This window comes from Diabrotica undecimpunctata, chromosome 1 (genome assembly GCF_040954645.1).
Source record: "Diabrotica undecimpunctata isolate CICGRU chromosome 1, icDiaUnde3, whole genome shotgun sequence".
In the NCBI taxonomy this organism is placed as follows: domain Eukaryota; kingdom Metazoa; phylum Arthropoda; class Insecta; order Coleoptera; family Chrysomelidae; genus Diabrotica; species Diabrotica undecimpunctata.
Genome location: NC_092803.1, coordinates 199,309,844 through 199,336,276, shown reverse-complemented (window position 1 = coordinate 199,336,276; position 26,433 = coordinate 199,309,844). Strand labels below are relative to the sequence as shown.

The window sequence follows — 26,433 nt, the reverse complement described above, 5'->3', positions numbered from 1 at the left end:
ACAAAACAGAAAGCACATGCATAAAGGAGTCATGAGCCACAATAATAAATCTGTACAAATATTCTTGAGAAATCCAGACGCGTGGTAAAAAAATATGTCCGATCAGTGCACGAGTACAATTCTTATCCAGAAAAGGAGCGATGTCCTTTTCTTCTGGGGGAGTGTCCAGGACGCGCGCCGCCGCCTAGCGCCGCGTGTGACGTCACGCTCTATTATGAAGACTGATTTTAATAATGGCGTCGATCGAGAGAGTCCTCTGGAGGGGTAGATTATACACTGTCTTTGGCGAAACAGTGAATCTCGGGATAGCTCGCCTTGAACACTTAGTGAAATTAATCGGACAGACCAAGTTAAGTTAGAGCTCAAATTGAAAAATATCACCTACATGAAACATACGTATCTGGAGAGATTTACGGATTTCCAGCTTCTGGATTCGGGACAAGATTTGGCGTATTAGTAGTGATTTTAATTTCCATTTTTCGTTATGAACTTCCTGTGATACAATTTGATTTAATGCCTGGAATAGTAGTACATCATAGGTAATTGTTGGTAATATTGCATGATAAATCTTTCTTTATACATTTATAAAATATCTACACAAGAAATAAACTCAACAACTTGAATAAAATAAAAATAAATCAAAGTTCATTTTTTAAGCATATTATTATAGTTTCTTAATCATTTAAAATTTATTGTACCCCAGGGAAATAAGTAAAAGAGACCATGCTTGAGACTTTTAAATACTCTAGCTATCTAGCAATTTTTTTGGTTAATGAATAGCTATAGAAAGAACACCTACATGTTACTTGTGAAGATGTCGGTGTTGTTCTTGCGTTATTAATAATTAAGTGGGAAAATTGCAATTTTTTCGACTTTTAACTTACCATTGAAAAGGTAAGTACATACATACATGTAAGCATTCCCCTTCTCGTCTAGCTTTTGATGAATTTTCTCTACTCTTTTTTGTTCTTCGCCATTTGTGTGGCTTTTTGCCAAGACTTACCCTTATTTTTTAATATGTCTGCAATGTCGTTTCACTCTTTTATTGCTCTGCCCCTTCTGTTTTTTTGTTTAATTTCGCACACTCTTTTCATTTGCCTGTTACTGACAATCTGTGTTATATGACCGAACCATGCTAATTTCTTTTCCTTTATTGTGTCAACGGTTTAATGTTAAGTCAGTTTTTTATTTGTTGATTTCTGGGTATGTCTGTTCTTTTAGTTCCTGTCGTTCTTCTGAGGTATCTCTGCTGCTTGTGTCCGACTCTGGTATCTTCTGTTTAAAATCCAGTTTTCTGCTTCGTATGTCAACATTGGTTTGAATGTATGGTTTCGTATAATCTTTGTTTTTCGTGATATTTCTATATTGTTGAGGAATCCTATATTTATTGCTTGAAATAGTTTTCCTGTACTCTCTATCTGTTAGAACAGAATAAAAATATGCTTTATTGTCACTGAAAATTGTACAATTTTATGGACAAAGCTTACAAAAAAAAACAAACAATAACAATTAAAATTTATTAAAATTACATAAATCGTTAATATCACAAAATAAAAGATAATAAAATATACAATCCATTGCAAAATTTAACTAAACTGCAAATTGCATAATAAAACCTTACGAATAAGTTTAAGTTGCTACATATGAGGCATTTGTCAATTTACGGAACTTAAGGAAAGAAGTTGTAGACTTAAGTTGCAATTGAAGATGGTTGTATAATTTTTTTGCCGACTATAATATAGATTTCTTTACTAACTCAGTGGACAAGATAGGTAAATACACATCAAAGGTTGAATTTTTGTTGGAGTAGTCATGATTAGGTCTTGCTGGAAAAACATGTAGGTGTTTACGAATCAAGCAAACAGTTTCTAGAATATATAAAGAGGGAAGAGTTAAAATTCTGTGATTTTTAAAGTAGCTTCTGCAATGTGTTATTCTACTGAGGCCAAAAAGATACCGTATTGCTGTTTTTTGTAATTTAAAAATAACATCAGGTTGGGCAGCTGTACTAGAACCCCAAAAAGGAAGGCCGTATCGAAGATGAGACTCGAACAAAGAAAAATATGTTATTTTGGAAGATGCTAAATTGATTTCCTTCGAACAAGTCTTATTGCATAGCAGGCTGAGGCTAGTTTCTTACTTAACAAATCGATATGAAGGGACATAAGGGATATTAAGGTTGCTGTCTATAATGTTGTTGAGATCGTCCTCAATGCTTCCTCTGTTATTTATTACCATTTCTAGGTATTTATATATTTGTTGCTTTACTTTTTGTTAAGCTATCATCACTTCAATTAGGTCTTTCGAGCTTATTTTCATTACCTGTGTCTTCGCTTAATTTAAATTTAGGTTGCATTTTTATGCATCTACGTTCCACTTTTCCATATTGTATTTCAGTTTTTCTACTGTTTCGGCGAATAGTGGTATGTGATCTTCAAATGCTCGTATCTCTGCATTTATCATTTGCTTGCTATTCCATCCTATACAGTAGTTTTTAAAGGTTTTTTTACATTCTTTCACCTCATCTCATCTATTACATTTATAAAAAGTACTGGGCTTAAACTTTCTCCTTGTCTAACTTCTTGTGTTGTTTTAAATGATTGCCATTACATATTTTAATTTATTATTGTATTAGATGTTTTCATATATATACTTTCAGTTGCTTCTATTAGATCTTTTCTTACTTATTCCTTTTTTATACTCTTCCATATAGTTTTCCTTTCGATTACATTGAATGATTTTCTATAAAACTTATGTATACTTCATTACTTTTTAAAGGCTTTTTCTAATACCTGTTGAACGGTAAATATATTGTGTGATATGTCCTTTTCTGAATCCGCTTTGTTCTTTCAGTTTTGCTGTTACATTTAATAGGGATATGCCGCTATAGTTCTGACAGTCTCTTGTATTTCGCTCATTGTACACTGGTATAATTATTGCATTTGACCATTCTCTAAACAATATTTTTTCCTATTAGATTAGGGATGTACAATAACCTTTTCATTGCTTTTTCCTCTATATATTTCAATATTTGTCCTTCTAAGATTATCATGACCGATATTTTTAATAGCATAAATGAGCTGTTCAATAAGCTTACTGCTGGCCCAGATGGAGTGCCTAATTTTTTATTAAATCGTGTGTGTACCCTTGTAATGCCGTTTTTTATATTGTTTAATAGATCTCTGGAAACCTCTATGTTTCCTTATTCATGGAAATAAAGTTATGTTGTTCCTATATCTAAAAATGGTCAGAAAGACAACATTAAAAATTATCGTAGCATTTGTATACAATTAGAAATCTCCAAGCTCTTTGACTGTCTTATAGCAAAGCAACTTTCTTTGTTATGTAAATGCTTAATATCTCAATCACAACATGGTTTTCATAGCAAAAAATCCACTGCAACAAACTTGGTTTGCTATAAATCTGATATATTATCTCAAATGGAAGACCGTAAACAGGTAGATGCCATATACACAGATTTTTCCAAATCATTTGATCATGTCTTCTTCGTCTTCAGCCTGTATTCGTACACTGCTGGACATAGGCCTCTTCCATTTGCTTCCATTGATTTCTACTCTTGGCAATGCTCATCCACTGCTTGCCCGCGACTTGTTTGACATCATCTGCACACCTCTTCTGTGGTCTGTCTACTACTCGCCTACAGCTCTCTCTCTTGGTCTTTAGTTTTTTAATCTCTGTGTCTATTTTTCCGGATTATCTCGTGCAACATGTCCGACCCATTGCCGCTTGAGCCTTGCTATACGTTCTGCGACATCAGTAATCTTTGTTTTTTCACGAATGTCGATATTTCGAATCCTGTCTGTCATACTAATCCCTAGCATGGCCCTCTTCTTCGCTCTTTGGATTATACTGAGTAACTCTAAGGTTTTCTTTATAAAGGCCATGGTCTCCAGTCCAAGATACATTTGTCATAAACTCTACGTTTTAGACACATTGGTATATTTTTATTTTTCAAGATAAAGCTTAACTTACAGATAGCTACCCAAGACAATTTGATGCTTTTTTTTATTTCAGCTATTTGGTTTTCTTTACCGATTTTAATGGTATGTCCAAGATATATATATATATATATATATATATATATATATATATATATAGTGGTCTACATTTTCAAGACTGACGTTGTCAATAACAATATTAGTTTGTATATTACTCATTATTTTTGTTTTCTGAAGGTTCATTTTAAGACCTATTTTATTTGACTGCTGATTTAATTCCTTGAGCATTTGCTCCAGTTCCTTGATATCTGTACTAAATAATACTATATCGTCCGCAAACCTCAAATGTCTCAAACGTATCCCATCAATATTTAGACCTTTTTGCTCCCAGTCGAGCTGTTTGAATACATACACCTTGTCTAATGTCACCTTTACCAAGACGCATTTTTTTAGTTTTTTCGTCTTCATTGATTTTGATATGGAATGTGGCCTATTCATAAATGTTTTTATTAAGTGTAGTGTACCGTGAGTCTATTCGAGCATCCCTCAGGGCTGACAAAAAGGACCAAATTTCAATACTATCGAAAGCCTTGTGAAAGTCCATAAGTACCATATGTAGAGGTATATTATATTCTGTGGTTTTTTCTACCAGTGTTCTGATGGTTTGTAAGTGATCGTTAGTACCAAACACTTTTCTAAATCCCGCCTGTTCAACTGGTTGATATAAATCAAGTTTTTGTGTTATGCGGTTGGTTATTATTCTTGTTAGCAATTTGTATCAGTGTGACAACCAACTTATAGGTCTGTAGTTTTCAATATTAGTAGTGTCTCCTTTCTTATGTAAAAGTATTATTTCAGTGTTTTCCCACAGACTGGCTATTTTTTTTTTCTGAACTTATTCAACAAAACTTTAACAACTTCTACAACGATGTTGCCGGCCATTTTTAACATTTCAGATGTTATACGATCCTCACCAGGAACTTTTTTATTTTTCAATTGCTGTAAGACATGTCTAATTTTCGAAGAAGTTAAGCCCACATACAAGAGGGAAGAAGAAGAAGAAGAACAATAGTTTATTTTTTTTATATAGTATTATAATTATAATTCTGCGCAATTCTGGGAGTATTAAATAATTTGTACACTGTAAGATTGTTTTAAAGAGAAATACAAGAGCCATGAATATATTTAGCCAATAATATCAGCATGTACAAGGCACACAAAAGGCTAATATACATATTGATATTTGTGTTTGCTTATTTTTTGCAAGAGCAAACTCAAATATTTTGTTTCAAATAGAACACTGTGACAATGTACACAAAGATTAACTTTTATTTACCAATAATATAAAAATCTATTACCACTGTCGCCCGTATTTTTTAATAGAGATAGCGGAACGCTTAATAAGGACGATAAAGTCAGTGTTATAAAAAAGATGTTTAACTTTAGAAGTAGTGCGGAGTATGGTTCTATAACGTTTTGATCGTGTTTGTTTTAGCTGATTTTTCGGTAAAGTTCTGAGTTTTTTGTGTAACGGTGATTTTTTCAGACTTTCTTGCATATTGACCGTATTGTCTAGGTAAATATGTTTCGTTTACATACTTAAGTAATTTTGAGATCATTTTGTGAAGTCGGATTTTATAAAATAACCCTCAATCTCCTCAGATTGGTGCCTTGATCTAACAAATTTATCTAATTAGTTTTTTTTACAGTGTCTTATTTTCCTGTATACTTTGTTTTGTTTTTTTTTTGTAGTAGTACTATATTTTCTTGTGTTGATAGGTTTCTATCATCTGCAATATGCTATTAATTAAAAGTTGATTTGATTGATAATTTTTGGTCACTAGCTTTGTTTTCCATACTATTAAGTACCTCCAAAATTAGCTTGAATAGTTCCGGACGAGTGAACAGAACAATATTAAGTAAGAAGCAGAGTCACCAATTACTAATTTCTTTAACGCTGCCATATATTTCAATATCAATCTTCTTCTTCGACTTAGATTCTGTAGATTACAAACTTAATCCAAAATGGTTGAAAATAGATTCTAAAAAAATAAATGAACGGACATATCTTGGTCTCAGGTAACAGAATAATATCTCCTGTTCAGTGACAGTCCATGGATGTTTTACACGGATGGGAACAGCAGTGACATATCATCTTCTTATTTGTGAGCCGTGCTTGTTTTTAAGCGTTGGCTATCTTGGTATTAACAAGCTGATGAAATGTTTCTCAATCAGCAGCTAGATGAAACTGTTCCTCGACCGTTCGACCTGTTCATTGTCTAATGTTACCAGACAGTTGCTTTCTTCCGAATTAGTGTATTCCTTCAATTTTGCCTGAATATTCAACCGAAGTAAGCAATATTTAGGTCCTTTCATTATATTGCCGAAGTATTGGATCTTTCTTATTCATCTATCTATCTATATGATCTTCTTCTTCTTTCAGTGCCTATTCGTTCCGAATATTGGCAATCATTCTGGCTATAATTATTTTATTGACTGATGCTTTAAATAGATTCGTTGTTGTTGTGGAGAACCATTTCCTCAGGTTCTTCAACCATGATATTCTCCTTCTCCCAATTCCTCGCTTTCCGAATACTTTACCCTGTAGGATTACCTTCAGTAATCTGTATTTAGTGCTGTTTCTCATTATATGTCCGAGATATTCCAAATTTCTCCTTTTAATGGTATACATCACCTCTCTTTCTTTGCCCACTCTTCGTGATACGGTCTCGTTGGTTATCTTGTCTGTCCATGATATCCTTAGAATTCGCCTGTATAGCCACATCTCGAAGGCTTCAAGTTTTTTCTCCATTGCTTCAGTTAGTGTCCAGGATTCAACTCCGTAATACAATATTGAGAAGATATAACATCGTAGGAGCCTTACTTTTATCTCCAGATTAAGATTGTGGCTTTTAAAGAGTTTGGCCATGTTATTGAATGCACTCCTAGCCTTCTCTATTCTACATTTTATTTCCTGTGAGTGATCCCATTGTTCATTTACTGTTGTTCCAAGATAGTTATACTGTTTTACTCGGTCCACTGGTGTATTATTGATAAGTAGTTGAGCGTCTCTAACTTTATTTTTGTTGATGATCATAAATTTAGTTTTTGTTATATTTACTTGAAGTCCAAATCTTTCACTTACTTCATTTACTTTGTTTATTAGTTGCTGTAAATTGTTTAAACTGTCTGCAAAAATAACGGTGTCGTCTGCATAACGGATGTTGTTTAGGCGTTCTCCATTTAGAAGTATTCCATGTTCGCATTTTTCCAAGGCTTCACTAAATATTTCCTCTGAATATAGATTAAATAATATAGGTGAAAGTATACAACCTTGTCTAACGCCTCGTAGAATCTGGATCATTTCCGTTGGTTCACCTCCAAAATTCGTTCTTATTGTGGCTGATTGGTTCCAGTATAAATTTTGTATTATACGCCGATCTTTATCATCCATTTGGGCTTTTGTTAGAATATCCATCATTTTTTGGTGTTGAACTGTATCAAATGCTTTTTGGTAGTCCACAAAGCAGGTGTAAATATCGCAAGTCATATCTCTGCATCTTTGAAATAATACTTGTAGACTAAACAGTGCATCTCTTGTACCTACGCCTTTCATGAATCCAAACTGTGTGTCTTGTATTCTCTCTTCGCATAGCTTGTATATTCTACGATGTATAATTTTAAGAAAAAGTTTTAATGTATGGCTCATTAGACTTATTAGCCTATATTCTCCGCACTTTTTTGCTCCCTGTTTCTTTGGTAAGGTAATAAATTCTGAAAGTAGCCAATCTTTTGGGATATTGCCTGTGTCATAGATATTATTGAAGATTTTACATAGTACTCTTAAAGATTCATCATCAAGAAGTTTAAGAAATTCAGATTGTACTCCGTCTGGTCCTGGAGCTCTACCTTCTTTTAGTGATATTATGGCTGCTCTTATTTCTGCCACTAGTATAGGTGGTCCTGTTTCCGTAGGTCTATATTATCTATATGATAATGTTGATCAATTCTCGCTCTTTGTACATCGTCTCTAGTAGAGGTGGGCTAAATATCACTACCCTATGATTTAACAGCCGTAATTAGAAAGCAACAATCACGACCTGTAAATAACAAGAAAATATACTGTGATTTCTGTCTTATTCCGCCTTCTATGCGCGTAGTTCTTGGTCGCTAAAACGTGATATAACACGTTTGCGTCTCAGTCGCAAAGTTGTGAAATCAGAGACGTTTAACAGGATAACAAGGCACGAGATAGAGGTAGTCGGCGGTATTGTGAAGTCTGTTTCTAATGAGGAATGCAAAGGCAAAGATAATATTATATCGTTTTTGGATGAATATAAACATTGCTAGTTTAGTGATTGTGATTTCGGTCTTATTCTGCCTTCTATGCCTGTAGTTATTGATCGCTAAAACGTGATATATCACGTTCTCGTCGCAAAGTCGCAAAGTTGTAAAATTAGAGACGTGTAACAGGAAAACAAGTAACGAGAGAGGAAGACGGAGGTATTCTGAAGTGTGTCTCTAATGAGGAATGCAAAGGCAAAGATAATATTATATCGTTTTTGGATGAATATGAACATTGCTAGTTTAGTGCAATATTATTACGTAAACAAATATAGAATTTAAGTTTGTTGAATTTGTGTAACTTGTCGTATTTGTATCGGTATTCAATAATTTTTATTCTCATACATTTTCAAAATGCCACCAGTGCTAAATAAAAAAAGAAAAATTAGTAGGTAATGGAACTTTTTTATAAAAGTGGATGTGATAATTAGGCGTCATGCAATATGCACATCGGTGACATAACACATCCCTATCTGACACCACGCTTAATAGAAACTTTAGCTATTACATCTTAATCTACCTTAATACAAGCGGTCTGATTGTAGTAAATATTTTTAAGCAATCCAATGTCATACGTGTGCAGACCAACTAAGTCCAACCGTTAAAATAGTAATGTATGTGGTACTCTATCAAAGGCATTTTCGAAATCTATAAAACGTAAATATTTTTCCTAAACTTAATGCTCTTTTGTAAGAGCATTTGTATGCAAAAAAGAGCTTCCCTAGTACGTCGTGATGTAAGAGTATCGAGAAAAAGTACAAATTTTCTAAACCTACAGTAAAAAATCTAAGTAATATCACAAAAAAGTAAGAGATACTTTCTCTTAATTTAATTAAAAGACTTTCATAACTTCATTTTACATTTATGTTTATCGGAGTATTAATTTCTTCATTGCACTAAATTTCTATGTCCATTATTACTTTACTTGTAGTTCTAGAAACTATAGATACAATTAATGCGGAAGAAAGAATAACGTAAGCTTAAGAGATTTCGCAGCTGAAAATTTATATGAAAAGATTCGAGAACATAAAGTTTATTTTTACACAATCTTCGGCACAAAGTGCCGTCTACCGATCGGAGGTTGGATATCATCATCACTATCTTTACTCTATCTACTGCTGCTCTGAAGAGTTCTATAGAACTGCATTTAAACCAGTCCCTTAAATTCTTCAACCATGCCACTCTTCTTCTTCCTATACTCCTTCCTCCTCTTATCTTTCCCTGTATTAACAGCCTTAGCAGTTCATCGCTGTCCCCTCATTACATTTCCCAGATACTGTAACTTTCTTATTTTTATTGTGTTTATTTCGCAATGTGTGTGTTTATTTATTGCAATACTTCCGTGTTAGTTTTCTTTTGTGTCTATGCTATTCTTTTCTTCAGCATCCTCCTGGAACACCACATTTCAAAGGACTGTAACTTATTTAAGTGTTCTTGCTTCAATGTCCAGCTTTCAAGTTCATATTGCAGTATCGAAAACACGTAGCATCTTAGTGCTCTTACTCTCAGTTCTAATCTAAGGTCTTTATTGCAGAGAATTGTTTTCATTTTTACAAACGCATTTCTTGCTATATCTATCCTGGCTCTTATTTTGGTTGTTTGATCATTATTGTCTGAAATCCAGGTTCCTAGGTATTTGTATTTATCAACCCTTTCTATCGGTATATTTCCCAAATGTATGTTTGTTGGTATATTTTTTGTTTTCTTTGTTATTATCATGTATTTGGTCTTTTTTATATTTATTTTTAGTTCCTATTTTTATTATTTTTTCTATGTCCATTATTATTTTACTTGTAGATTCTAGAAACTATAGATACAATTAATGCGGAAGAAAGAATAACGTAAGCTTAAGAGATTTCGCAGCTAAAAATTTATATGAAAAGGTTCGAGAACATAATACATATTTATTTTTACACAATACGATGTTCAAATAATAATTTTTCAAATTAAACTTTGTACTTTTTTGCTAAAAATCATATTTATACAGAAACAATTAAACAATACACATTGTGTTTGTAATAATTAATACAATTTCTAATATTATCTGTAATTGTTTTAGAAGTACTACTCACTGAACTGAAATCGCATTAACAAGTCGTTTATCCAACCGTGTTGAAGACGAATTTTTAATTACACCATATTTTTCGTAAGATTTTGCCATATTTTCCCTTCTTCTTCTTCTTCAGGTTTCTTCTCCTATCGGAAGTTGGAAATCATCATCGCTATTTTAATTTTATTGGCCACGCTTCTAAATAATTCAAATGAGCTGCAACCGAATCACTCTCTCAAATTTCTTAGCCAGGATATTTTACGTCGTCCTGGGTTTCTCTTTCCTTGTATCTTCCCTTGCATAATTAACCTAAGTAAAACGTACTTCTCGCCCCTCATTATAAGACCCAGATATTGAATCTTTCTAATTTTAACAGTTTTTATGACTTCACATTCTTTCTTCATTCCTTGTAACACCTCTATATTAGTTACTTTTTCAGTCCACGATATTCTGTGGATTTTCCTGTAGCACCACATGTCAAAGGAGTTTAATTTTTTGATTTCAGACTGTTTTATGGTCCACGCTTCCATGCCGTATAGTAAAGTAGAAAAAACGTAACAACGTAGCATTCTTGTGCTGATCTCTATATTAAGGTTACGGTTGCAAAGTAAGTTCTTCAATATTATGAACGTGTTTCTTGCCATTTCTATTCTAGATCTGATTATCTAATATTATTAATGCTATTTCCGTTGACCAAAATACTTTATACAATATCCAATAAAGCTTCTTGAAATATCACTTCACTGTAGACGTTGAATAAGAGTGGTGAAAGTATGCACCCTTGTCGAACTGCTCTAAGTATACTTACTTCCTCTGTTAGTTCTCCTTCGACTCTTATTCTTGGTTTCTGATTTTGATACAGATTCGATATAATTTGTAGATCTCTACTACCTATGTTTTTGGTCTTAAGAATACTTAAAAGCTTTTCATGTTGAACTCTGTCAAAAGCTTTTTTAAAATCTATGAAGCACGCATATATGTCCTGATTCATATCCAGACATCGTTGTGTCAGAACATTGACTTCGAATATTGCTTCTCTAGTTCCTAGACCCTTTCTAAATCCCATCTGTGAATCACTTATTTCTTGTTCTAATTTCATGTTTTCCCCACAATCTCCTAACTTGACATTGTAGGGATAAACAGTATAAATGGTCAGTCATACAGTGTTTGGATGATTTTTAGAGTAAAAAATATATTATGCATATAATAATTAGAAATATGAATACTTTGAGTAAATACAAGACATACAATAACCATGATTAAGATCAGTCTCTGCTCTTGTCTCGCGTTTAAAGAAAATCACTCTTAATTTTGAGCACATATACGTCAAACAACTTCCTATTAACCCAGATATTTAACAAATTTACACAGTTTTTATACTATTTAGTTTATAGTAGCTATGCGTGTATAATGTGTTTATTAGTAATGTAGAGAAATGCTCTAATACCATTAATTTGTCGTAGGTAGCAGTAGCATACGCCATAAGCCCGTCTTAATCGGGAGGAGACGCAACTACTATGTCCATTTTGGATCAACCCAGGACCCTGCCACATATTCCAGGTTTACCGCCAGTCACACAGCCCATGATGCCTCCTCACGCGATGGATGGGCCTCCTAATTCCGATGTCCTTTTAGCCTTGTTGGCTAGAAACAAAGCGCTTGAAGGTAAATAAAAGAAAACTGTATTTTGAAATAAAATCTAATATATGTACTTTTCTATTTTTAACATCAATGACGAATTTCCTCCGAATATTGATATGAATATTATATTATTGTAAGTATTTTATAATATTAATATATAATAAAATTATTTTTGTTAATATCTTGTCGACAAAACTCTTTACTTGACTCTCTTAACCGAAGATGTGATCCCCCAATCTCCATGTACATGTGCGTCAGTGAAATTAAGTAACCATCAACGGGCGTGAATGGGAATGAAAAACAACTACGCGGCCTTCCTTAGAATATGACAGTAAAAATATAATTTTAGAAAAATATCTTCATATTGTAATCTTCTTACTAACCTTCATAAATCCATGATCAAAAACTAACATTAAATCCCTATCGAGGGAGGTGCAGATGTTTTAGCTTATTTTTTTTATTATAATTAAGAAATATCAAAAAGAAATACAAGCTGATCATAAAAAATATATATTTTTTATATACTGTAAACATTGATAAACGATTAGACATATTTGAAAAAATAAAATGAAATAATTAGAAAATCAAGAAAAATAATTAAGACAAAAGATAGGATGCTGTGAAATTTTAAATAATAATTTAATTATCATATTTGTTACAAACTGTTTTTATTAAACTATTTTATGAATATTCTGCATAATACATACGTATTGATTGCATCGAGTACAAAACTTTCGAGATTTCCTGTCGTTACTCCTAGCGCATTAAAAACATCGCTGCTGTCTGGAAATAACGGGAACAAGTTGTTCATTCCTTAAGTTTAATTCATGCAAAATGGTTAGTATAAATTGTTTTACATTGATAACCGTTGATGCAACCAATGTACAGCAGATGAAAAAATCTTGCCATCGGTCACCGGTTACTTTTTCTTTGAGTTGTGAACTCTTTCGTCAATTTATCTGTTGTATCCACTACACCCTTTGTTTTATTGTAGTGTAATATAATATCCGGTTTGTTATCTTTTTCTTCACTTATTTTGTCATCTTTATGTTCTGCCGATAAAAGAATAACTACTGAATTATTCTTTGGGACGTAAGAAACTAAGGTTTTATTTCTCATAAAAGCAAATATGCTTGAAAAGTCTTTCTTATATATCGCTGGAATTAGTTCGTTTGGAATATAAGGTTTATTTTTGGACAGTGTACCACACAAGGTTATATTTTTATATAAAAGCTTATCGACTAACCCAATACCGATAAAAGAGTTGTCAGTAGTAATTCCATATCCTGCACATAAATGTTTAACCAGGTCCATCACTACCCTTTGTCTTTGGCCTTTCTCAAATTTGTTTCTTTTTTTGACCCAAAGTATAAATTATAATATTGCATTTTTTTTTTTTTCATGAAATAGCTTACCTAAATCAAGTTGCATATTGGTTGTCTATGCCAAACTCCAACCAGCCAATCACCAAATCTTTAAATCGTACTTATCCGGCTTACTCTTCATGTTACCACGATAAGGAGTCTTGCCTCGGAATGGAACTAACTGCTCATTCACGCACAAGTGTTCAGATATATTGAAAGATTTCTTGCAATTTGATACAAAACCATCAAAGACATCTCTGATTACGGAAAATTTATCAGTTCTTTCTTCTCTTGTTTCAAAATTGTCGAAATTGTCATCTACCATGTCTCTTGCGACAGGGATGTCTGGGTGTGCGACAGGGATATATATTGTCCTCATTATTGTTCAATACATATTCAGAGCACATTATGAACCTAGCGCTAACGGACATAGACGAGGGAATACTTATAAACGGAGAACGATTGAACAACATAAGATAAGCTGATGATACTGTCATTTTTGCAGACAGTCTTAAAGGTATGCAGACACTTGTCTCCAGGGTGGCAGAAGTAAGTAGCAGGTTTGGGCTTGATTTTAACATCAAAAAAACCAAATACATGGTTATAAGCAAAAATAGGATACCACCTGGTCAATTACTAGTTAACCAACAACCTATAACACAAATCACCAACTTTTGTTATCTGAGTGCAAATTTAAATGAACAATGGGACCAACCGACGGAAATTAAGATAAGGATCGAGAAGGCAAGATCAGCTTTCGTCAAAATGAAAAAAATCTTTAACAGCCACGATATAAAATTGGAAATAAAAGTTCGTGTTCTAAAATGCTACGTATTCTCCGTTCTTTTATATGGCGTGGAGTCATGGACCTTAACTGAAGCATCACTGAAGAGACTCGAAGCATTTGAGATGTGGTGCTATAGACGCATGTTGAGGATTTCTTGGATAGACAGAGTTACCAACGAAGAAGTACTACATAGAATGGGTAAAGAGCGCGAACTAATCATAACCATAAAACGTCGCAAACTAGAATACCTGGGCCATATCATGCGCAATGAACAACGATACAATCTACTTCGGACCATACTTCAAGGTAAAGTGCATGGGAAAAGAGGTCCAGGACGAAGAAGAATATCCTGGCTGCATAACCTGCGAAAATGGTTTAACTTAACCACTACCGGACTTTTCAGGACAGCAGTCAACAAAGTCAGAATAGCCATAGATCCGTAACGGATAGGCACCATAAGAAGATGTCTCTTGCGAGACATGGTAGATGATAATACAGGACGACATAAAGTTGGATCTTGGCATCATAATACCCATATTGGTTCTTTAACAGCATGCCAGGCTCCAAAAATAATAAGCAAGCCAACAAATACTTCCAGTTTTTTTCCAAAAAAAAAGTCTAGCATACTATGCAAAAAAAATTTTTGCATAGTATGCTTCTTCTTTTCTATCCGTTTCTGATAAAATCACATTAATAATATCTTGCCACAAAAATAGTTTAAAAACTTCTTTTATGATGGGAAATTGACTAGTCAAATCAGTTAAAAAGTTTCTTTTTCTCTTTATCATCGTAGTAAATGGAACTTTTGGCCATACACTACCATCTTTCAACGTTAGAGTTAGATATTCAGTATGGTATAATTTACTAATTGATTACTGATCTCACCATCACTAGCTTGCAACACTTCATCTACCTAATGAATTTCTATCACTATATCAGTCCCTTCGATATGACCTGAACTATCTTCTAGTACCAAATCATTAAAACAAATATCGTAAGCGTCTGCTTCTAATATCGCCATTAGTTACTTTTTTGGATTTTGAAACTTTGATGTTTCACTTCTTTTTATATTGACAACCAGTCAATAGTTACTACAAACGTAACTGAACACTCTAGAACTAAAACTGTTCTGAGATAGTGAGATAAATACGTCTTCGTAGCAGCTATGAAATAAATTGGTAATCATCGATAGTGTTGTCATCGAGATGCGAGGAATCCCCGTCGCTTGAACAATTTGGGTTTTATTTGTACCCCGCTTGGTTTTCAACATGTGGAAAATATATACGTACTTGTCGTTACTTACTAAACAGAGTGCGGCTGAACCCCAAGGAACATAAACTCGTTCAAATAAATACTAATCTATCAAAACTTTCTTATACAAAATTATAAATTTATCACAGAATAATACCTAAAAGAAAATTTAACAAAAAAATTATTTTTGAAAATATCGCTAAAAAATTGACGTCTGCGGTTCAACTACGCCACGATGAGGTTTACGAATGTTAAAAACATTCTGTTGGCTCTTGACATAAGTATCACTTTAAAGTACTAAACATACTAAACACAGAGCACATAATATCTACTTCCTGTTTAATTCAAATGATAAAAGTTATAAAGTAAAAATTTTTATAACTAATTACCAATTTTCCAGTTCACTCCCTCGGTAGTTAAGACGTAATTAATAAGCACCCCGTGATTTTGCATAATATTATGAGAATGGCTCCTTGTTAATGGTTTCAACACCTGGTACACTTGTTGGCAGCAAATTATGCGTTTAAAAAGTGATTATACGTAGAAGGTGTGGTCTCAATAATTATATGTTGAATATTTATTTAAAATCAAATATAATGTATAGGTAAAAATAGGTTTACAATATTGACATTTTATGAAAAATCTTGATCTTATTAATTTTGGTAATATTTACATATATTTCCTAGTTTTTTTGAATATTTGCACAACATTACAACAATCATACACGTTTTAGAGTATCATTAAATTGGAACATTGTTAAAAGGAAAAGATGCTGACGCTATCTCATTAGACTATTTTTAAATATTGAAGGGCGCCACTATTTTTAAATATTTGAATCCCAAAACAAATGAGATATACACCAATCAAAGGAAAAAATGCAAATATCATTAAAATAAACAAAGGTAAAATTCAGTAGATTAACTACATTCAAAAATATTAAAATAATAAAAATCACAGAATAGACATATAAATATCCAGTTAGTAATATAATTTTTTAACATGTCAGCCAAGAGAAATGAAATTTGGACAAAACATAAAAAGTTTATGCGAAACAAGATGGTTTGAGCACCATGAAAGCGTAATCCAGTTCATATTTGGCATTTTACGTTATAATTGAAGCACTAACATCTATCTCAACATGCAAGGATCCCAAGACTGTTACACTTGCATTAACTTTGCTTAGTTCTTTACGCACAACTGAGTATCTAGTATCAATGATGTCACTGATTGACATACTAAAGTTAACATTGCCACTAAGCCAAATTCTACAAACAAAATCTCTTAATGCTAACTTGGCGACTAAGGCTGTTTCCAATCTTATGTCGACTTTGAAAGTTAGAAGATCTAACTGCGAAGAAAGTAAAATCTTTACCAAAGTAAAATAATTAGCAGAAGAATTGGACGTTGAAGTGAAGTTACCTAGATTTGTGAGAAGACAGACTAATAGAGCCAATCATCCAGGTGGCCAAGAAGATTAGAGACGTTAAAATTACATTTTATTATTTTTTAGTCAGTGTGGCTACAGCACACAGTCTTCTCTACGTTAAGAAGACTGAAGACTTGGCTGGGAGCAAGAATGGGGAAACCCAACTCACGGGTCTTTGCCTCCTTCATGTTCATCGAGACATTGAAGCAGACACTAAAAAAGTAATAGTTCGATTTCCATATCAGCGAGCCAGAAGACTCGAATATGTTGTATGAGCTTTAGCGTACCTACAAGAATAATTTTTGTACTAGACAAATAAAGTAACTTTACCAATATTATTCGCCTTTTATTAATGCTTTTTTAATTTCATAAACTAAACTACATTTCTTTCTTTGCACTTGTTGGGCTTCTTGAGGTTTTAGGTTAAAATTTTAAGATTTTTCGTTACTATACAAATAAAAATACTTTAATACCAATAAGTTTTAAATGTCTTTATGGCATTCAAAAGTGCGTAAAAAGTGCCTTTTAACTCACCATTTTAACTCTAATTTTCCCCCAGATTCCCCCAAAAAAAGTTCATGGCCCTCCCCCATAATAGTATACTTTATAGCCCGCACAGGCATACAGACAAAAAAATTTATAACGTCGTAATAGCATTTTTATTAATTAAGTTACAAAATATGAAATTAAATTATTATAACTACATAACATTATGGATCATCAGATCCGATGGAAGATAGATTTGACATTTACACTTTTTAGGTTTGACAGTCGCAGATATTCATTTATGATCATATATGACATCATTACACTGGAATATACAGTATTTGTCCTCCTTCTAATATCTTCATTCCTGATATGATCTTTTTTGGATACACCACACGCTCTCCTTAGAAAATCCATTTCTACTACTTTTATTCTTTTTCTATATTTTTCGTGATCTGCCAAACTTCTGTCCCATAAGTCATAATAGGCTCTACCAAGGTTCGATATATTGTCAATTTCGCTTCTTTCCGAATATCTTTAGATCATAGTAGAGAGTTTAGAATGTTTACCGATTTTTTCCCTGGTGCGTTCTGTTTTCGATGTCTCTTTTGAGTGTTTCTTCTTTAGATATTATAGATCCGAGATATTTATATTTATTGCATGTTTTTGTGTTTCTAATTTCTAACTCTGCATTTTCTTCATCACCTCCCATTTTAAGATACTCTGTCTTTGACATATTCATATTGAGGCCCAATTTTTTCATATTCTTTCTTTAGTTTTCTAAACATGTAGTCCATGTCTTCCTCATCATTCGCTACGACTACCTGATCATCTGCGAAAAATAAAGTTGTTAGACATTTACCAACGCCTATGTCTATTCCCATTCCGGATACTTGTTTCCTCCACTGCTCTAGCAATGATTGAATATATATTTTAAATAAGGTCGGAGATAGGCAACATTCTTGTTTAAGCCTCATGGTTATTGGAAATGATTCAGATATAGTTTCCTTCTTTCAAGACACTTCTTGCATTTTTGTAAATATTTGCCATATCATCCACATACTCTCTACTGAGACCTACTTTCGTGAATATTTGAAACAGTTTTTTCAAAGGTACCGTATCGTATGCCTTCTCTAAATCTACAGACAATAGGTGGGTAGATAGATTCCTTGCCTACCGTTTTTCGATTACCTGCTGCAGAACGAATATACCATCAGTGCACGATCTTCCTGCACGAAATCAATTTTGGTCTTCTATGTCTTTGTATTCTGATTCTATTTTTTCTTCTATTATTCGACCATACAATCTCCCCACTGAGCTCATAACAGTTATTCCCCTATAATTAGAGCATTTGCGTTTATTCCCTTTCTTGAATATTGAGCTAATGTATCCAACATTCCAATAATCAGGGATATTTTGTCCTTTTAAGCATTTGTTAAATAGTTGAACCAACATCTCATATAATATTCTTGGTCCATACTTTACCAACTCAATTGGAATGTCTCCAGGTCCTGCTGCTTTACCGTTTTTCGATCTTTTGAGGGCATTGCTTAACTCTCCGGTTGTTATCTCAATTATTTGTGTATGTTTGATATATTTTCTAATTTTTTTTTATATTTTCTAAATTTAAAAAAATATTTTTAATACGATAACAAACTAGTATGACATAAACAGTTTGTAGGCACCGTGGGTATTAATAGATGTGTATACCCCCTGGCGACTTGTAAGATAGTCGCTCTCCGCCATAAACATCTACTTAATGCCCTTGGTACACAAATAACTGTTAGAGTTGACATATTTGACAACTTTTGATAATTTAATTTTTTATATTAATTATGTGGCGCGCACCACTAAGCTCTTACTACTTAGCTTTCTTTTGAATAGATATATTTATTTTTTCAACGAAAAAGATAAAATACTAATAGAAAAAAATTTCTCAAATTTTAACTTTTTGTCTAAATTACAGTTAAGATCGTTTAATACCAATAAAACTACTAATATTTTATCATTTTTAGTACTTTAACCAATTGAATAATAATCACACACCGGCTGATAAACACGTATGGAGTTTAATTTAATGATTATTTCCTTTACTATAAATATCTTTGCGATTTTATTTTAGTAAGCAAAGTTTAGAAACCGTTTAAGATGAAATTTATTTTTGTGTTCGTGGCATTTTTATTATTATTTATATATGTACAGGCAGTTCCACCTTGCATATGCCCCGAAATATGGCTTCCAGTATGTGGTTCAGATGGTCGAACTTATCCTAACGAGTGTACCTTGGATTGCTACAAGAAGACAAATCCATGTCTAGAACTTGCTTATCGTGGAGAATGTTGTTAAGGTTGTGAAATAGAAGATTATATCTTGCTCAAAAGAATATTTTTGACAATTTTACTAAATAAATAATAAGTATTATTGGAGCCTTGTTTATTTGTCACACGATTATTACCGAGTAAGTAAAATACATAGTTTCCATTGTTCTTGTCTTTATTCTATTTCTACATTCTACATTTGGCACCTTTTTGACAATAGGAAGGATTCCTACACAGGGATTACATCCTTCTAGCCCAAAGGTTGATCAGGGCATTTTAATTAACAACACAAAGTAGACCAAAGACAATGTGGTTCAGATCTCCGATAATGTTTCTCTTCCACAAACTTCGCAAAGATCGTTCTGGGGTATTTTGATCTTAGCAAATGTGCTGGATAACATCTGTGACTACACTTCATTCTAGTGGTTATACTTTTATTGTTGTATTCATATTTACTCTACCAAGGTTTTCTTCTGAACTTGGTTTCTATTTTTTTATATCGTGCTGAATTTGTAAAATAATGCTCTTGCGATACAATGTAAAATAATGCTCTACATTATTTTAAAAAGATGATATCACCAATATGCTGGAAAACATAGTAGAACAAAGTAATTTGTATGCACTGCAAAAGAATATAAATTAATCAGTGAATATGACACTAGCAGAATTAAACCAATTTATTGGATCTGTTCTACTGATGTCAATATATGGTTTGCCAAGGACAAGATAATTTTGACAGAAGGAAACACGTGTTGTTCAAATAGTTGACACTATATCTAGGAATCGCTGGGAAGAAATAAAAACTAAAATTTATTTCAATAATAACGAAAATATGGTCAACAATAATAATAAGTTATACAAAATTAGACCATTCATCAACGGTCTAGTTCAAAATTTTCAGAGTATTCCACTGAATGAAAAATTATGTATTAATGAACAAATGATACCATTCAAAGGGGCACATTCTTTAAAACAATATGAAGAACAACCAACCCAAAAAATGGGGATACAAGGCATTTGTTTTGTGTGATAGCAATGGTATTGTTTATAACTGGGAATGATATACAGGAACTGTTGAACATCCTCTTCATTTACCTTATGTAGGCACCAGCGGTAATGTAGTAATAAGATTGTGGGAGATAGTCGAACCAAATAAATACTATAAAGTATATTTTGACAACTGGTTCAATAGCATTCAGTTGCAGATTGAAATGGAAAAACGTGGACTGCAATGTTTGGAAACTGTTCGTTCAAACAGATTGCCTAATTGCCATTTTTCTGATGACAAGAATTTGAAGAAACAAGGCAGAGGTACTGTAGAAGAAAAGCACGCTACAGTAGATGGCATAATACTAACAGCGTTAAAGTGGTACGATAATAAACCGGTTCATTTGCTTAGTACATTTATTGGTTCTGAGCCTACTTCGTTAGTCAAGAGGTGGGATAAGAAACAAAAATCAAGAATTGATGTATGCTGTCCAAATGCAGTGCAATTTTATAATAAATTTATTGGAGGTGTCGATCTTATGGATTCACTAATTGTTCTCTACCGAACAGACATAAGATCTAAAAAGTAGTATCTAAAAATATTTTTTCACCTTCTGGATTTAGCTGTTGTTAACAGCTGGTTTTTGTATCGTCGTGATTGCGATTACTTTGAAATTGAAAAGAAAAACCAGTTACAGCCTTTGCCTTTGTTACAGTTTAAGTCCCATGTATGTAGCGTACTGTTAGCAAGAACTGACCAGATCAAAAACAAAGGACACCCCAGGCTCAGTGAAATTGAGAAAGAAATTGTAAAAAAACATAAGAGAGGACCTTCTGCTATTGTACCACCAAAGGAAGTTCTTCTTCTTAAAGTTCCATCTCCTATCGGAGGTTGGATATCATAACGGCTATGGTCACTTTGTTGGCTGCTGCTCTGAAAAGTTGTAGTAAACTACAGTTAAACCATTCTCTAAGGTTCTTCAGCCAGGAGATGCGTCTTCTTCCTATGCTTCTTCTTCCTTGGATCCTTCCTTGCATAATAATTCTCAGCAGCTCATATTTTTCTCCTCTGGTTATGTGACCCAAATATTCTAGTTTTCTTCTTTTTATGCTGTTCATAATTTCTAACTCCTTATTTAGACGTCGTAGTACCTCAGCATTGGTAATCCTTTGAACCCACTGAATTTTTAATATTCTTCTGTAGCACCACATTTCGAACGCTTCTATTTTCCTTATGTGTTGTTTCTTCAATGTCCAAGCTTCCATTCCGTATAGTAAGATAGAAAATATGTAACATCTTAGAGCCCTCAATCTGAGATGCAACTGAAGGTCTCTGTTGGTAAGCATTGTCTTCATTTTCACAAATGCTTGCCTTGCAGTTTCAATTCGGACTTTGATTTCTCTGCTTTGGTCATTTTTGTCATCAACCCAGGTTCCCAGATATTTTCCCATAGGAAGTTAGGCTTGACCAAACCTCCCACTGGCCAGTATTTTCTGAAGAAAAGGGAAGATGCAAAAAACCAGGATGCTGTAATACTCCTAAAGTAATGTGCGATAAATGTAAAGTTGCTTTATGTTTTGCAACTACAAATACTTACTTGTTTTTTTGATTGGCATAATAAATAAGTATATAACTTAATTCGTTAGTTTTTGCTGCCCACAGTTGCCTGAGGGCAACACTCCCAACACTCTCCCCAAACAAAATTTAAAAAATCTAAAAAAATTACTAGTTGTTGTAAATGCATATTTGAGCATATATAAAAATTAAAACATTTTCTCTTAAGTTTACAAAAAAGTCGGGCAATAGAGGGTTAACTATAGGACCACAAAAAAAAATGCAAAGAAGTTTACCACTTTTACCCCCGAGCTTCCCCCTAAAACCCCCTCCAAGGGGGGTAAAAACGTAAAAAAAATCGATTTACCAGGAATCTTCACGCCGTAGAAAAAAATGTTTTGAATAAAAAATGTAGCCAGCATTCTGCTTATCTATAAAAATAAAAATAAAAATCCACCAAAGATGTCGAGACATGTTAATTCGAAATTTAAAAAAAATCAGATTAGATGTATCCGAGATGAAAATAGTAAAAGACTAGATCACAAAAAGTATGACAAAAAGCAATAAGAAAGTAGTTTCACAGTTTATTAAATGAAGAATTGACTTTTATTAAAAAAATGTCTTAATTAGTATTCGAATTATAATTATTCCATACTATTTGCACAATAGACATTAAATCAAACAAATTATTAAAAATACTATAATCCAATAATATACGAAACGCAGAACTGGAAAATTCGAATAAATCTTAACACAATTATCGTGAGAAAGCGTTTATTAAAGTGATTTAATTGTATCAACCACAAAATGCTTTCAGGGTGGGCGTATTATAAACGCACTAATAACATAATATTAAAAAGTAATCCCCCAACAGTATTTAACCAGTGATCTAATATTCCTGCGAACCTTCTTAACTACCACTTTGCCGTTTCAAAAAATACCCATCCAAACAAAACATTATCATATTAAAACCCCATCTAAAAGTCCTCTGCGATCAGATGTGTATCCTATGTCAATGTTCATAATTACACACCAGCCAAGAGACCTAAAAGAATAACCACGTTTTGATGGCACGTGTGGAGTGGGCTAGTGCGAGCCGACACGTGGCTGTGTACTAAGGTTACGGGGTGGACGCAAGTCGAGACTGTTGCCATTAGTTCACATGGGAAATCAGCTACAGTTTTATCTCGTCCAGGAGATACTAGATAAATATATTACCATTGGTGGAGTCACATTATTATTAAGTGCGATTAAACGATTAATATTTTTATATATTATAGGTATATTTGAATTTGCTTTATTATTTTATACAAAACGAGAAAAGTACTTAAAAAAAATAATAAATATATAAGATTTATATTTTATGTCGTGTACCATCATTTCTTCAAATTTTAAAATAATGAAAAAATCTAATTTGCGTGATTTTTTCTGGAAACAGTCTGTTGCAAACTGGTAGCAACTATACCAGTTTGTACAGGTTTACTGAACGGGCATCATATGTTTTTGGAGTCCTTTAGCGACCCACAAAAAATATCTGTCGGCGTACTCTGTTACAGAGACTGAAGCTTAAGTCTCCAACAGTAATGTCTCTTGACTGGAGCATGTCCAGGAAGCTTGTCATCTTTCTGAGCTCATTTATGTTGTTTTTCTGTTGACTTGACGTATGTCGGTCCAATAAACATGTTACCCTATTCTTGACCAGGTGTTTAACCATAAATTAAATCCCTTAATTTGTAATCTCACATTTATCTTAACTTCCTAATTGTACTTATATATTTGTAATAGATATCTATATTTTAATTTACATTTTGAAGTTACGTTAAGTGTATATTTTTTGAGCTACCATTAAATCATTTACCTCACAGCATTCGACTATGTATTATTTCACATGGCCGAAAGAGAAGTCCGGGCATTCGAATTATAAATTGATCCTTCGAGCAAAACAACATCAAAAAGGCATTAAAAAGGATTGGAACCTCGAAAAAAACGACCCATAGCGACCTAAATAGTTATGATGCAGTTCCGTATTAGATCAAAAATAGCATTTAAATTGTGGAGGAAAGAAAATAAACAAAAAAGAACAGAAAGCACTAAGATTAGATAAGTAGGAGCCTTACAAGTTTAGTCTTTTATACAATTATTTTACAATTAAGCACCAGGCAAACGGAATAGTAGTTCTTGGGTCTCCTGTTTCATCTACTTGGAGATTAAAGTTGCTGGCAGTGTCCAACGATTTCCAGTTCCAGTTTTATTACAGAAATAAAGAAAGATACAATCATCCACAGCAATCTCCAGTCCCATCCAATGACACACAAGATAACATCTGAATAAAACTATGAGTTCTTGAATGTTTATTTTCATTAGAGCAGTTTATTTTTTGATAATGTTATATTTTTAATAATTTATTAATTCTATTTTATTTATTAATTCTTTACTTATTTATTATATTGTTCTTATTTTAATTTATTAAAAAGCACGATAATTTATATCAATTTATTTAACTAATAATACATAATTTATCTAGACGAACGTAACAATTAAATCGCGGGCGCAAGCCTCTTCAAAATTAACTGTCCTGTTCTTTAGAAACTTTCGTATTTGTATAAAAAGCACCGTTAACTAGAAACGTCGACGGCCCTCTCGAAGCGGCGAAATGATAACGGCAAACTGGTATTTTCATATCGGCTCGTCTCCAGAAGGGCCGAATTGTTGTTTTTATAACATCGTGTGTCAGGTAGGCATTACCTAGAAAATACTCGAATGAATAAGTATATTAGTAATAACATGTTTTTGGGTCAGAATTTATCGTAACAATAAACTAAAAGATTATTACGTTTCATACAAGTCTTCGTCATCAAGAAAATCAGAATGGAAAAGCTTAGTCAATTATAAGAAGAAGACGAAAGTGATACACAAAGAGATTTAAAAGAAAATGTATAAATAAATAGACGCATTAATTATGGAGCTAACCCTCGAGAATGAATAGGTCATAAGAAAAAATAAGACATTAGAGGCAGAATGATAAAAGAAAGAAAAGTTACATTTACTTAAGTAAAACTACCTATATTTGATGGTAAATATGAATCGTGGGTAACGTTCCATGATTTGTTTAAACCTTTGATACATGAGAACAGCCAACTATTAAATGTGAGAAAAATGCAGTATATGAAGACAAGTGACATCCGACAAGAAGCAAACAGAATAATGCAGCATTTGCATTTAACAGAAGCAAACTAAAGTGCTGCCTGGAAAATGTTGCAAGATAGGTACGATAATAAGAGGATGAATTTATTTATATTAATACACATGATACTTCAGGCTGCAGAAATTAAAGCAGCATTAGCAAAAGTGCAGAAAGTATTACATAGTCTCCACGAATGATTACAAAATTTCCCTAAACTGACAGCTGACTGTTTTGGCAGGAATTTAAAATTGAGTTAAAGAAGTTGAAGATATCAGAAGGCAGTATAAATATGTCAATGAGAATGTTGAGTCTAAAGAAAGTGCCGCATTTGCTCACAGTTAATCAAATATCACAAATATCGCACCAACATTAAATCAATATCATCTGAGTGAATACCAGCAGAAAAAGTGATAGCATAAACCATCAATATTGAATATTATTACTCGTAAATTTGAAGAAAGAACTCACCAGAAAAGTGCCACAGAAAAAAAAGTGATGAAAAACGACAAGAACGAAGTTGCAAATGAGTTTTGGTTTACAAAAGGAAACCAAAACTTCCGAGTACGACGATATTCTTTCAAAACAAGGTTTTGGAAGGGTCTTAGCAGATATTATCTTCGTTTTTCCTTTACCTAGCAGATCATCTGCCTTCTTCCTTTGTTTATTTTGTTCTCTTTCCAATTAATATTGGACTTTGGCTTTGTTTTCCTTAACGAACTTGGTATAAGATTTCTTGATATGCCATTTGGAATTTTTTGAGTATAAATCAGCCAAATTAATATTTAAACTATTATTGTGCGTATTAACACCTCTAGGCCGTTATTTACCATACCTTTAAATTATTTCGTTTAAAATTCTTTAATGTTAGTCTCTTTTTGTCTCACTCAATAATATTTTGGTTCTTGAAATCTTGAAATATCTTAAATATGGTGCATGTGTGAGTCCATTTCAAATAGGTAAAAAGAAATAAGAATAAGACTTACTCACAATCAATTCATTCTACCAACGACCGGTTTCGAATACGATAATTTGCTATGCATCTTCAGGTCAATGGTACATGGTAAACTAAATGCTGAAAATA

General features: G+C 32.9%; 1 protein-coding gene across 1 annotated transcript in view; it reads left to right on the top strand.

Moving 5' to 3' along the window:
* Positions 1 to 332: 332 nt before the first annotated feature.
* Positions 333 to 26,433, top strand: part of Lim3 (Lim3 homeobox protein) — a 213,845-nt gene continuing 187,744 nt past the window's right edge. Inside the window, exons 1-2 of the mRNA XM_072520972.1 lie at positions 333 to 539; positions 11,817 to 12,018. Coding sequence (XP_072377073.1) covers positions 11,871 to 12,018 — 148 coding nt within the window. The 5' untranslated portion in view covers positions 333 to 539; positions 11,817 to 11,870. The remainder of the gene's footprint in view (positions 540 to 11,816; positions 12,019 to 26,433) is intronic.